This window comes from Chelonia mydas, chromosome 2 (genome assembly GCF_015237465.2).
Source record: "Chelonia mydas isolate rCheMyd1 chromosome 2, rCheMyd1.pri.v2, whole genome shotgun sequence".
In the NCBI taxonomy this organism is placed as follows: Eukaryota; Metazoa; Chordata; order Testudines; family Cheloniidae; genus Chelonia; species Chelonia mydas.
This window is the reverse complement of record NC_057850.1, coordinates 69286625-69299695: the sequence shown is the minus strand read 5'-3', so window position 1 is coordinate 69299695 and position 13071 is coordinate 69286625. Positions and strand designations below refer to the sequence as shown.

At 40.6% G+C, this 13071-nt stretch overlaps 1 protein-coding gene across 1 annotated transcript in view; it reads right to left on the bottom strand.

The window, feature by feature from the left end:
* Window positions 1-13071, bottom strand: part of ST18 (ST18 C2H2C-type zinc finger transcription factor) — a 210571-nt gene that overhangs the window by 16571 nt on the left and 180929 nt on the right. The window contains exons 13-15 of the mRNA XM_043539630.1: window positions 6205-6320; window positions 1558-1620; window positions 712-780 (exon numbers count right to left, since the gene is read on the bottom strand). Coding sequence (XP_043395565.1) covers window positions 712-780; window positions 1558-1620; window positions 6205-6320 — 248 coding nt within the window. The remainder of the gene's footprint in view (window positions 1-711; window positions 781-1557; window positions 1621-6204; window positions 6321-13071) is intronic.

Below are 13071 nucleotides of genomic sequence, written 5' to 3'. Positions count from 1 at the left end.
AAAGCAACAACCATCCTTTTACTTCACTCCCATCTGTTGACAAAAGCGTCTATTAACTAGGTGATTGGCTGCCAATCCCTTTCCTGACTCCCATGGCCAGCTGTGCAGATTACTGAGGTCTGCTTAAGGCCCTGTACATCTGCCTATCTACTGGGGCCTGCAAAACCCCTTTTTGTCATTTCATGGTGAGAAATATGCAACACTGATTCATATGATTTGACGGCTGCCTCAGTGACATTAAGCTGAGGGTATCTATCTAGTGCTGGAGGATGAAGACAGAAGATTTGCAGGCTTGGCTTGTTTTGGTTTTCAAATGTCTGAATACTTATCCTAACCTCTTTGATCTAGAAATCAGACTGGGTATTTTGTGAGATCAGATTCTTTGTAAGACTTTGGTTCTTCCTGGCTCCAGCTGGTTCAGAAATACCGTCAGAACAGCCTCTCTTTCAACGTTTGGAGTATCTGCTCTAGGTTCGGGCTAGTGTATGGATATGAAGAGGTGCAAAAACATGCAAACCAAAGAAAAGAGAGTCCAACTTTTCGTAAAGGCTTTGGTTTCAATTTGTTTTCACGTTTGGGACAAGGGGTTGAACTGGCCTTTATTTTACAAAGATCAATTCTCTCCTCTATTCAATAGCTGCGTTTGTTTGGGAAACATGCCAATATGAGATGAACAGCAATCACTTTTTTCCCCCTGTTGTCATTACTTACTTAAGCTCCTGAGAGTTGGCAGCCATAAGGGATTTTAATGTCTTGTCGGCTAATGGGCACCCGGAAACACTAAGGAAAAGAGATGTGAAACATGTTTTCTTCCATATGCTAAAACAGAACCGATTTTTCTAGAAAAGCATTAATTATTTATTATGGAATAGAAACAGTCCCTCTCCCCCTCCCCCCAAACACTTGCTGTTGGCAAACGAGAGATAGACAATGCAGGGTAGTCAATCTTTAGATAGGAGCAGGTTACTTGCTCAGAGCTAGGTTCTGTCTCATCCCAAAGCAGATATGCCTGGAGCTGCTTAGAGTACAAAGAGCTTTCTCACTCTTGTGTTGCCAGCATAAAGAGCTGTAGTCCATATTGTTGGGGAAAGGCAAGGACTGCTTCCTCCCTACATGCAAAGGGAACACCAGGACATGGGACCATTGTCCCAACCCAGAGAGGAAACAGGGGACACCCCACAAAAAGCATTTGCAAATTTGAGAACTTCAAAGCCACATGTACTGAAGTTTGTGGAAACCTACTTTTACATCTGTATTCATGCCAGTAGTGTTTGCACACTCATCCACTTAAAGACGCACAAACAGTACCACACGACTTATCTAACCAATCTCAGCTAAACCATACAGCTTGCATAACAAATGATCACAGTGAACTGTTTGTAATCAGCTAAAAAAAACTTGCGAGATATACCACAAGAAAAAAACAAAGGCTGAGTTTGCTGGGTACATTAATTTGCTGAAAATTATTTGCCCAATAGTGTTACATATAAAAATATTAGAAGCTGACTGTACATAAAGCAGCTCTACTTCCTGTTATGAGTTTCTGTCATTTCTCACCTGCGGTGTGATGCATAGTTTCCTGTTACATGACCACTGCCATCACATCCTGGAGTTGGGCAGCTGTGTATAGAAAGTGCAGTTAGAGTTAAAAGTGTTTCCAAATTATGTAAATACAGGTCACCCTTCACTGCTAAACAACCTACCACATACCAACTTCACACCAACTACATCTGACATTATCTAAAATCATTGCTATCATCATGACAGTACCACTCTCGATCGAGGCATGTGAATTAGAACATGGTACAGTTGTGTAAAGTTTCATAACCCATGTGAATCAAAACAATGTTATGTATCTCTGGGCTGAAACCACCATATGTTTTGCATAGATTTTGCAGTTACCACAGATCATGGTGCAGTCTGGCTAGTTTCATTACTGCCAGCTATTTTTGATGACAATTCGTAGATTTTAAGGTCAGAAAGTACCATTATGAACATCTAAGTCTGACTTCCTGCATAACAATAGGCCACAGAACCTTTGCCAGCAATGCCTGCATCATGCCCATAACTTCTGGCTGAGCTAGAACATATCTCTTAGAAAGGCATTTGATCTTGATATAAAGACTTCTAGTAACATAATTATGTGCCATTGTGACTTCCAGGACAGACACAACAGACCATTCATCCAATTACAGCCTGGAGTGAACAGGTTCAATTCCCTAGGATGCTTCTGGGCTAAATTCAGCAATAACAAAAAATGATGGTGTGTATGTAGTACACTGGCAAAATTGTGCCACGTCTCCACTAACATCCCACGGGCTTCTACCAGCTAGCTGACTTATTTCCTTAGCTCAAATTGTATAGGTTTGTGCTGCAATGCCACATCTTGAGTTCAATCCTTGCTGTTGGCCCTAGTAAGGGGATAGTAAATTACAAGATTAGTGTAAAGCGACTGTAAGTGGCAAAGCACTAAAAAATTGCTCCAAAGGAGTAAAATAAGTCTGACTTAGGCCATGTCTACACTACAAAATGATGTCAACCTCACTTACATTGGCATACAGCCATCTTCTTTATTAAATTGCTTGTGTCAGCAGTGCACATCCTCGCCACGAATGCTTGTATCTATTGCATTGTCGGTGTGGGGCATTATGGGATGGCTCCTGGAGGCCAGTAACAGTCAACATAAGCAACACAGTGTCTACACTGACACTGCATCAACCTAATTACATCGACCGTGACTCTATGCAGCTTGGGGAGGCACCTATGTCAGCAGGAGCCAAATTTATGTGAAGACACTTCCACAGTGAAGTTGACGCAAGGTAGCTTACGTTGACCTAACCGTGTGGTGTAGACCAGGCGTTACTCATTGGGGCCTGATTCTCATTCACACTTAAGTCGCTGTATACTGCTCTCACAGTGTAAAGCAGAATGGACAGGAGCAGGGATGAATTATGTGTACGTATGTTTTAAGGCTCTTTATGCTGTTGGAGTGGTATAAAGGGTCCTTTATATACCTGAAAATCAGGCTTTGAGGGGCTTATTCATTGTTGCTCTCTGAACCCTTTATATTGATTCAATCAGGGTCTCAAACGAGCCAGAGGTGCTCAGTCAGAGCTCTCCAGTGTAGAGGAGTCCCCAAAAGGCACAATCAGTGTAGCTGGCTCTACATCACCTCTTGCAGGATGGGTATGGCCAGGGTATGGGACCTGACTATTCCCAGTTGCTGGAATGGCCCATTGGGGCTATTGGAAATCATCCTCTGTATATAGATATAATTTTTTTTCAAGGGCCTATGTCATTATAACAACTTCCGCATGATGGAGCCACTTGTACTGACTTGCTCAGTATGTTCTGGTCTCAGTGGGCAAACAGTAAATACTGTCTGCCCGCAATATTGCCTATGGATTCTTCATCCAATGTATTAAAAATGTTTCTTGTTTAATTGTCTGGACAGGCGCATTTTAGCTATGTGTGCAATGTGTGCACTGCATATGTTTTAAAATTGGGTGCAATTCTTGTAAGTAATCTTATAATATGGTTAAGAAAGGACACCCAGTTATTACAAAAAGAAGGAAAATGGTTTTATCAACATCTGGAAATCAGCCCAAATCAGAAAGTAACAACCATCACAAAAGAAATATAGTAATGTTTTTAATAAATTCACAAACGTTTTTGTTGTTGTTTTAAAAGAGGCAGAATAAACTCAAGCCTGAGGCCATTTAGGTCATGAACTGCAATTGCAGATACAATATGGTGAGCAGCCAATATGCAGATTGCACTACCAGAGGTGAAAGACTCACTCTACAGAGTTTTCCCTTAGGAAACGTAATTTCCAGAGACAGAGATTGAGTTTCACTGACTCAGTGCCCACTGAGTCTGCAAAGCAAATAGCAGGACAAGGGTTGATGTCATGGAGTTCAGCTGTGAATGAGTCTGCAGTGATGTGCTATGGACTATCATCAGTAAGTGGTGCAGACCTGCTTTTGTCTTGAGGCGCCTACCAGGGTGGGAGGCAGAGGGGAAAACAGAAATGAAATATGTATACTGAGTCCCAGGTGAATATTAAATTAGAGACAGAGCAGTCTATGGATGTCAAAAATGTTTTAGATGTTGACAATGTTTTGATGTGAATCCAAAGATTTTTCAAGGAGCCTGGCCAGGATTTTAAGACATGATTAGTGGTCTTGGATGTCCAACAAGAGACAGTTGAAAGGGCCTAATTTTCAGAAAGTGGGTAATCAGCTTTTTCTGAAACAAGGCCCCTCTAGGGATTTTTAAGCTGGGCACCCAAAATCACTAGTCATTTCTGAAAATCTTGGCCTGTGCATGCAAACTGGCTATGGGCATTACACATGTAAACAGACTGGTGAATAACATGACCTCCATTCAATCGTTTTAAATAATCTGCCTGTTTGGAAGTTCTCAGATCTAATTCTTCTCAAACTGAGTTATTAAATAACTTTCTTAATCAGCACATACGCTGCTTTGTTCCCTGCCACTTGAGGCAAATCTGTATAAGCCACAGTTGGTTTTGGTTTTTATTGTTTTAAAAAGGTAGGTGCCAAGTGACTCTGCTGTGTTATTCTGTATTTTCCACAACGGTGTTGCTTTATCAGATAACAAAATGGCCTAGTCTCTGTTAATGTCAAAAGCTGCTTCATTTTCCTACTTTAAATCTATGTTTTTTAAAAGGAAATGAGACATATTATAGTTCAGATTGTGCAAGTAAGGGAACAGTCTCTTTACACTGTAAACACCTTGAACAAGGACTGTTTCTTCATCTATGTTCAGTGCAGTGCAGAGCCTGCTGTTACTGCATAGCAAATACTGACAACAAGGACATGCAGAAAGGAAATGACTCTGAGACAGACACCCCACATTCATTTGTGGGTCCAGCTCTAGGACACAGGCCATTCTGCAAAAAAATGAAGGAGACCATGGGCCTGATTCTCCACTCACACAAGTTTTACACTTGTGTAACTTCACGGCCTTCATTGGAGCTTCTACTGAGTTACACCAGTGTAACGAGAAGAGAATCATGCTCTGCATATTGGGGATCTGAGTAAAGAAGACAGTTAATTATTATGTAATGTACAAGGCAGAGACTAGTTTTTTCTATTTGAGCAATGGCCTTAAAACACTTTGTTCATTCATCAAGTACATTATGTTGTTCATCATCTGGAATACATGGAATGTACCTGGGGACAATGCTGCTCAACGGATTTTTTTTTACAGTCAGTGCTACTTGTCTTACATTCAGCACCAGCATTTAACAAGTCTGAACTCCTGTTATGTATTGTAAAGGAACAGCTGAGGTTTCTTTTAAGAATGATCCTTTAATCTATAGCATCTTGAATTTATCCTCAGTCTGTATTATTCTCATACAAAGGAATTTCAGACTCTTGATTTAGTCCTTGAACTAAACTCATCTGAAGCTGTTTACCTCCCTACCTTCCTGCTTGAGAACTCTGGGATCATCTGGTTATATGCACACATAATGTAACATATGGATATGGATGCTGATTTTCCATTATCTTATAGAAGGGGCAGCATGCATCTTAGAACTACACTCATGGTGACATCTACCTGCCATTCTGACATCGACATCATTGTGCAGTATGTGTGGTAACCTCTGCCTTTAGCTATTAATCTTTTCTGAGTTTGAACATGATTCTCTGCAGATAGGCAGGACTAAGTCCTTAGTGAGTTGTTTGTCTTTATGGTCCGTATTTTTTATTGGCTCTGCTTCTTTTAAATCCTAGAGCTATGCCCTGGATTCCTACACAAAATCACTGCAAGGGATCTCCATGGAGGATGGACGGGGATAAAATCTGTTTTCCAGAACAGTAAGAGGAGTCTCAGAACAGCCACTCTGCAACCATTACCTCAATCCACATGTGTAGTAGTGGCTGCTGCCATTTTATTACCTCTGTGCACGAGAGGTGGGGTTAGACAGTAAATCTATATAGTCATGAATCCTCCATCCAGGCTGACAGTCCTCTCCTGACTTGCCTTAACTATAAACCTCACTGCTGCCAGCCCAAGAGAGCCACAATGGAACACTCTTGTGTAGGAAGCAGTGGGTGCAGGAATTCCCCTCTACTGCTCCTCCAAAGCAGCTGACTCACAGACGTTCTGCTGTGCTTAGTGTCTGTAGTCTCCACAGAGGAGGAGAAAGGAAAACATGACATTTTTGTGACTCACGTGATGAGTTCCTTCTTGAGATCTCTTGGATGGAGCTTGGGTTTTGGACTCGGTATGGAGACATCTCCTGGATACTTTTTTTCCTCCGGGTTTTCTGGGGAGCTCAATGGATCTTTCTGAAATATCAGATAAGAATGTCACAAAAGGGTTTTCTCTCTTCCCTGTCTTTCTTATATTCAACCAATCTTTTGTTTGTGTGTGTGTGTGTGGGGGGGGGGGGGGAACCTCTTGAAGAACATACAGGCAAAATTATCTAAGCTTTCAGCAGTGATGGAGATATGGTAAAAGATTAATGCACCATATTTTGAGACATTGAGGGATAGAAGTTTTACCATCTGCAATGATTTATCTGTAAAATAATTCCTAGAGGTCTGGAAGCCACACAAGGTCTTGAAGCTGTATCCTGGGTAAACAGGGTTTATATTTGGAAAATGATAATGCTAATGAAATAAAAATCCATAGAGAAAAGAAGGGGAAAATACAGCCCTTGGCCAGAAAGTTATTGAATATTTTTAGTTACAGAACCTATAGTTTTGCAAGGGGGGATTACTCTGGTTTTCTTCTGCAAGTAAATCACTGTGCTACCGTATGCTGTACAAATAAATATGATTTGTACATAAACAAATAAATCATTAAGCTGCAGTCTAGGAGATGTAAATTCAAACTCTCTAAGAGTGTGGCATGAGGTGATCTTTTAATCTTATCCAAATACTAGATTTTATGAAAAAAATCACAAATGCTCTTTGCAATTTTCTTGCAGAACCATAGGAATGGGTCTTCAATTCTAACCTGGCCTGTTCATTTGTAGATAAAAATTTAAATGCTACCATCTGTTGTTTTGCTGTTTAATAGATATATGGAGACATAGTAGTCACTCCACTGAAAAGACATTTTGGAAACCTGAAATACTGAATATTACAGTTTCACTTTCTGAAGATTTCTCCTTTTAGAATGTCATTGCTTCAAAATGGCTTGGTCTAGAAAGTTCAAGATTGTTTTTGTCCTCACTGAGGACTAGTGGCTTTGAATTTTTTTGGAAGGTTAAGTGGTTCATTTTGGAAAGATTCATTATGAATATGTGAACCTTTGAGAAGTCTCCAGAGTCCCTGGCAGAACTATAACGTCTGTAGGATTCCCTGCTGGGATTCATGACAGTTTATAAACTCCACTGGAGCAAGGAGACCCAGATAAGTAGGCTTTGCAGAAAAGGCTTAATAGGACCAGAGATTGCTGCCTATGGTTGGGACAAGAAACACTTTGTCCTGCAAAGCTCCCAGACCTAGTACTGTAGGTGCTTCTGGCCTTGTACAGTTTAGAAGCTCTCCAGGACCAGGGCTGGGGAACTGTGGCGCTTAGAGGATCTCCAGGACTGGAGAGAACCACAGGGATAGGGACTTCTGTGAGCTGATAAGCACAGAGTGAGAGAGCAGCAGAAACTGAATGTGAATGTGGACTGCAAATGGAGCTTCTGCAGGGGTGCTGGAACAATTTGTATAATGGGGGTGCTGAGAGCCATTGAACCAAACTGTAAACCCTGTAATTAATGGAAACCACTTCAAACCAGGTGGTGCGGTTTGCACCTCAGCACCTCTATTCCAGCACCTATGAGTTTCTGCCTAGTGGGGGTGTTGCTTCTGATAAAGCTACCATATGCTTGCCAGTTCTGGCAGCTCACCTATGCAGTCTGTAGCTGGTTCCTGTACATCACTTCCTTCTGCTTTCACGTGTTGGCTATCTATTGCCTACTATAACACATATAAACCTCGTCATATTATTGATACATCAATTACTGCTAATTTTTGCAACTGCATTTGTGAGGTTAGATTGTTTGGGAATCATCTCATATGCTACTATAACTAACATAGAGAGTACAAATATTTGCTTCATTTTTTTCTACACATTTTTTTTCATGGTAATTATTAATACTTTTAAAATGCCCGAAATTCAACTTAAATTTTAGGCTTTAGGGATTTTGTTTTTAAAGGAAAATTTCAGATAAAGACAACCTTAAATGATCCAAAAGGTGTAATTATCTATTACTTCACTTTAATTTTAATTAACATAATATAAAATTTATTCATTTAAAACATTATTAAAAAGTAAATATAAAAACCTAAACCTGTGAAAGTAAGTACAATTTTGAGTAATGTTAAAAAGCAACATTTGAAAATCCAGGAAATTTAAAAAAACGTTGTTCAAAAGCCTAAATATCAGAGTTTTGCCATCGATTTCAAAGGGGTCAGAATTTCTCTCATCAACTTGATCTCTGCCCTTTACTCTGACCACCCTTCCGTATGTACTTTTCAAGTGCTAACTGTTGAGCCCTATTATCAGAGAGGAACCTCAGCACTATAACTGCCTATGAAGAGCAAATTCATCATTAATCAGAAACTAAAGACTGGTACCTCCCTGCACCCTGCAGCATGGGCCAGAGACCACAAATAACCTCACAAGCAGGCTTAATGTCCCCATTTACCTACTCCAGATTCTTTTGATATCCTCTATGTGAGTCAGCCACTAGAGGGCTGCCTTTTATGTGTGTTTTATGTTGCCCTCTAGTGACTGACTCACATAGAGGATAAGGGACCTGTTAATGCTTCCATCAAAGGGATTTGTCTGTGTGTGTGTATGTGAGAGAGATTGAGAGATCGAGAGATACACCCAGTAAGTGTCTCTTGTGTGCAGCACATACATTCATTAGATAGGGTTGCTTGCAAGTTACAGAGGGCCCCACTGAGCTGTTTGGGACCCTAGGTAATTGCTTAGTCCACTTATGCCTAGTGCTGGCTCTGGTTTGAATGTTTTGACTTTCAAACATTTGGGTTTTTTAAATGTTAACTGTGAATTCCCTGCATTGCAATAATCGAATAATACTCTTTTATATTAGGAGGTACTTTCTTACAATCTTAATTCCACTGTAAATAAACTTTTTGTCTGAGATTCTTTGCAAAAGACAGACGTTTTAAAGGGAAGCAGATAGCATGAAAAAGGTGCTAATTAAGATTAAGGGGATAATAAAGAATCTGTCTTTTTCCTGTTGATATTCTCTAGTATATTTCTGAAGGACAGAGACAAACATTTAAACCAATAATTTCCCTAATAGTTTGGGGGATATTGTTATTATTCAAGCAGCATGAAATCCTGGGGGCTGGGGAACTTAAAAATCGCAGTAGTAACTAGAAGGGAGGCAAAGGGGCCATGCAGAAAGACACTGAAGTTCCTTGCAGGCCAGGGGAGGCTGGAGGAGGCAAACTGGGCTATGTTCATGGCCAGCTGGTCCCTGACCATGCAGATCCACTGGCAATAAACACATGTATGAGCTGTCCATTGGCCCCTGAGTAGCTAGTCCTTCTCATGCCCTTCATTACCAGCTGCAAGCTACGACTGCAGGTTGGAGCAGAGAATTCTTTTCTTGGCTTCACAAACGTAGGGCTGAGCATGTAGACCAGGTACCTGGGCTGTGCACTCCTCTAGTAGATTTCATATTTACTGTGTGACATAAATCCTTTATAGAATGGGTCAAAGAAACTCCCCCCTCCCCCATCTACTCTTTTTTTCACTTATGGTAAAAGAGAATGGGTGGATACTTATCTCATCTAATTAAGTGCAAAGTACAATTTCCAGACAGCGGAGTTCGGATGAAATGTTAGAATTCTAAAGCATATTAGATTAAAAAAATCAGAACCAGGGGTCCATTTTCTACAAAGAGTGTGTGTGTGTGTATTCACGCGCGGGCACAAAAGAAAGCAAGCGAGCAATGAAATTCCATTAATGTGCAGATGGAAGTTTATATTGATTTCAGCAAAGACCAGAACATAATGGTAACATGAATAACAGATAATAGCATCTGGCACTTTTAAACATTTTTAAGCCCTGAAATCTTTGGAGAACTGACAGTTGAACTAAACTGACAGCTCTGGTTATTTCGCGGTGCTTTCCTTTTTAGAGAGATGTTGAGCTTTTTCCAAATTCAGAATTTTTTTTTTTAGGGGGCATCTGGACAGGCTATTTCACTAAGTGAGAGAGAGACAATATTTTCTGGAAATTACCACCAAAATTAAGCAACTGTTGTGCATATGAACCAGATAACAATGAATTAGAAATAGATATTATCATTCATTTGCCTTGCATGGGAATAACTGCCAGGCTTCTACTTGCAAAACAGAGCCATTGGCCCTGAGACCGCTGGACATGTCAATGTTCTCTGGGAGCAGAAGTGGTCAGAGCAGAGGTCTTGGGCCAGATCCCTGATTAGAGACAAATTGCAGACAATTGCAGGGTGCAAAGATGGCTTTATGCCCAACTTTGTGGCCTCCTCAGTGATGTCACTGATGCTGATGATGCTGTGCCTGGGGCCAGTACCCACACCACAATTGGCCAAAACTGCAGTAGGGGAACAGCGTGGCATAGGAGTGTTCTACCCGTGCCCTCTTTTCTCTAGCCATAATCCCTTTTCTACGCTACACTGGCAGCAGGGAGGAAGAGTGGCATGAGAGCTCTTTGCCAGGTCTGCAATACCAGTGGATTCCCTGGCAGCAGGATATACCTGCTGGCAGTGCAGCACAAAGGGGCCATATTGCAGGGAAGAATCTGGTCCTCTTACTCACTACATAATTTAAGCCACTCTCCAGCCACTGTCTGTCTTTTCTCAATAAAAATTGTTATTCCAGATGCTTAACCCTGGGTTACAGATCAGCATCAACACAGTGGGGATCACAGCACTTAGCTCTCCAGGACATGAAAGCTACCATACGACCACCAAACACCTGGCAGCCTGTCTTGTGGAGTTTCGTCATGGCAACTACCTGTACCCATCCTAAGAGTTTTCTATTCATGTGACTGATACCCTTTTCCTTCCAGGCATTTTGAAATAATAGAGGTGAATCTCCATCCTCAGCTCTCGGTGGAGCTATCCTTGTTAAATATGTTACTTTATTAAAGTTCACCAATCATGATAATTCAGAAAAAAAAAACCCACTTCTATAATAGCTACAATGCTAAAGTGTTACTATTCTACTTCATACAAATACAAATGGGATGGCCATATATTTGACCCTGAACTAAAACTCCAGATCTGAACTATGGGGAACTTTGGGGCTGGAACAGAACTCTGCAACTCAGGCCCATCTCTGTCCATTACCAAGATTCCATTTAGTTAGCTGCCTATGCATATTCTTCACCATGATAACAAATCCAACCAAACCTTCTCTGCACCCTGTTCTGGCAGTGAAGTTCAAGAGAAACATGCAGCCAAAAAAAGAATAAGAAAACCAAAGGACACTATGCTGCCAACAGTCAATAAAAAAAAATACATGAAAGGGGCAAAACAAAGACACATAAAGCAAGAAAATTATCAGCACTGGACATGACAGTTACCATATGACCACTAACAACTGGCAGCCTGTCTTGTGGAGTCTCATCATGGCAGCTGCCTATACCCATCGTGAGAGTTAGTTTTGGGTGATTTATTTAGGTGGGGCTGTTTATTTCCATTGATATTCCCTAATTCCAGCGATATATTGGGGAATGGGCTTTTCTGGAATTTTAATCTCAGACTGCTATCTGGATCTTTGGACCCTGCAAGACTTGCAATAGGCTGATGTGAGCAATGCACACCTGAAATGTGTCAGAGAAACACATTTAACACTTGTCCCAGTGAAAAATTATTGTAGGATTTCATGCCTGTATTTACACATACCCAAACATAGAGATGTCTGGAATGCACAAAATAATAAAGTTGCTTGGAAGAATTATATTGCACTTCAAAATTAAAGGTTACTTTGACATTTTAAAAAAGACCAAAAATATACTACATTTAGGTCATGACCCTCCAGCCACTGGAGAGTAGGGATACATTTTCAAAAATGGGTTCTAATTTTGGATGCCTTACGTTACGCAGGTTGAGAGACTTTCCAGTTAAAATGAACAGCTGCTTTACAAGTGCCCAGCAGTTCTAAAAGTAAGGCCTTAGGGCCAAGATTTTCAAAAGTGACTAATGATTTTATGTGCTCTATTTGAGACACCATTAAAATTGGCCTGATCTTCACAAACTGCTGAGCACCCACAATCTGCAAATCAGTCTTCGTTAAGATGTATCAAATTGGGTACTCCAAATCAGTCATCACGTTTGAATTTTGAGTCCATGATGTCTCAGGCTGGGCATTCAAGCACCCAAGATTAGAGGCCACTTTTGAAACAGAGGGGTTTAATGTCAGTTCTTCAACTGCTCTAACTGAAAAGCTGAAAAGATACCTCTTTCTCTTCCTCTTTCCTGCCATGTGTCTTGCTATAGTTGATTGGTGTATCCCAGCCCTCCTGTTCACAGAGAGCCTGGTAGAAGGCCGCATTTACCAGAAAGCTGCTTTTTTGAAGGGAGAAGAGGAAGGAGTAGGAAGTGCTGCGTTGGAAGAAGTTAGAGGCATAGCCTTGTCCTGGTTTCGGTTCTTTTTCATGCTCAAATCCAGAGTGCCATTTTCATCCACTTCTATTTCAGCTCCCTGATATATAACAGGAAATAGAGAAATGTTTAGACAATGCACAGTTTGAGGCTGCAACATAGCCATGTGGTGCTTTTAACGGATAATTGTAAATGCACTCTTTTATTTAAATTTATCTGAGTCTAAAACCAGCTTTTGGATTTACATCAGTTAATGTTTAATTCTTAGGCAGACTTAAGTGTAACCTCAGTAATGCTCTCCAGGCTCCTGAGCTTAAACACAGTAAGTAGCATTTAAATAAGATGCTTCTAAAATGTAAACTATACATGCTAAATCTGAGTTTATTTAAAAAAAGTTTAGCTTTAAATCTTCTTGATCTTTTTACTCTTAGAGAGAACTATGACCCTCATTCACAGTTAAAAGCATTAAT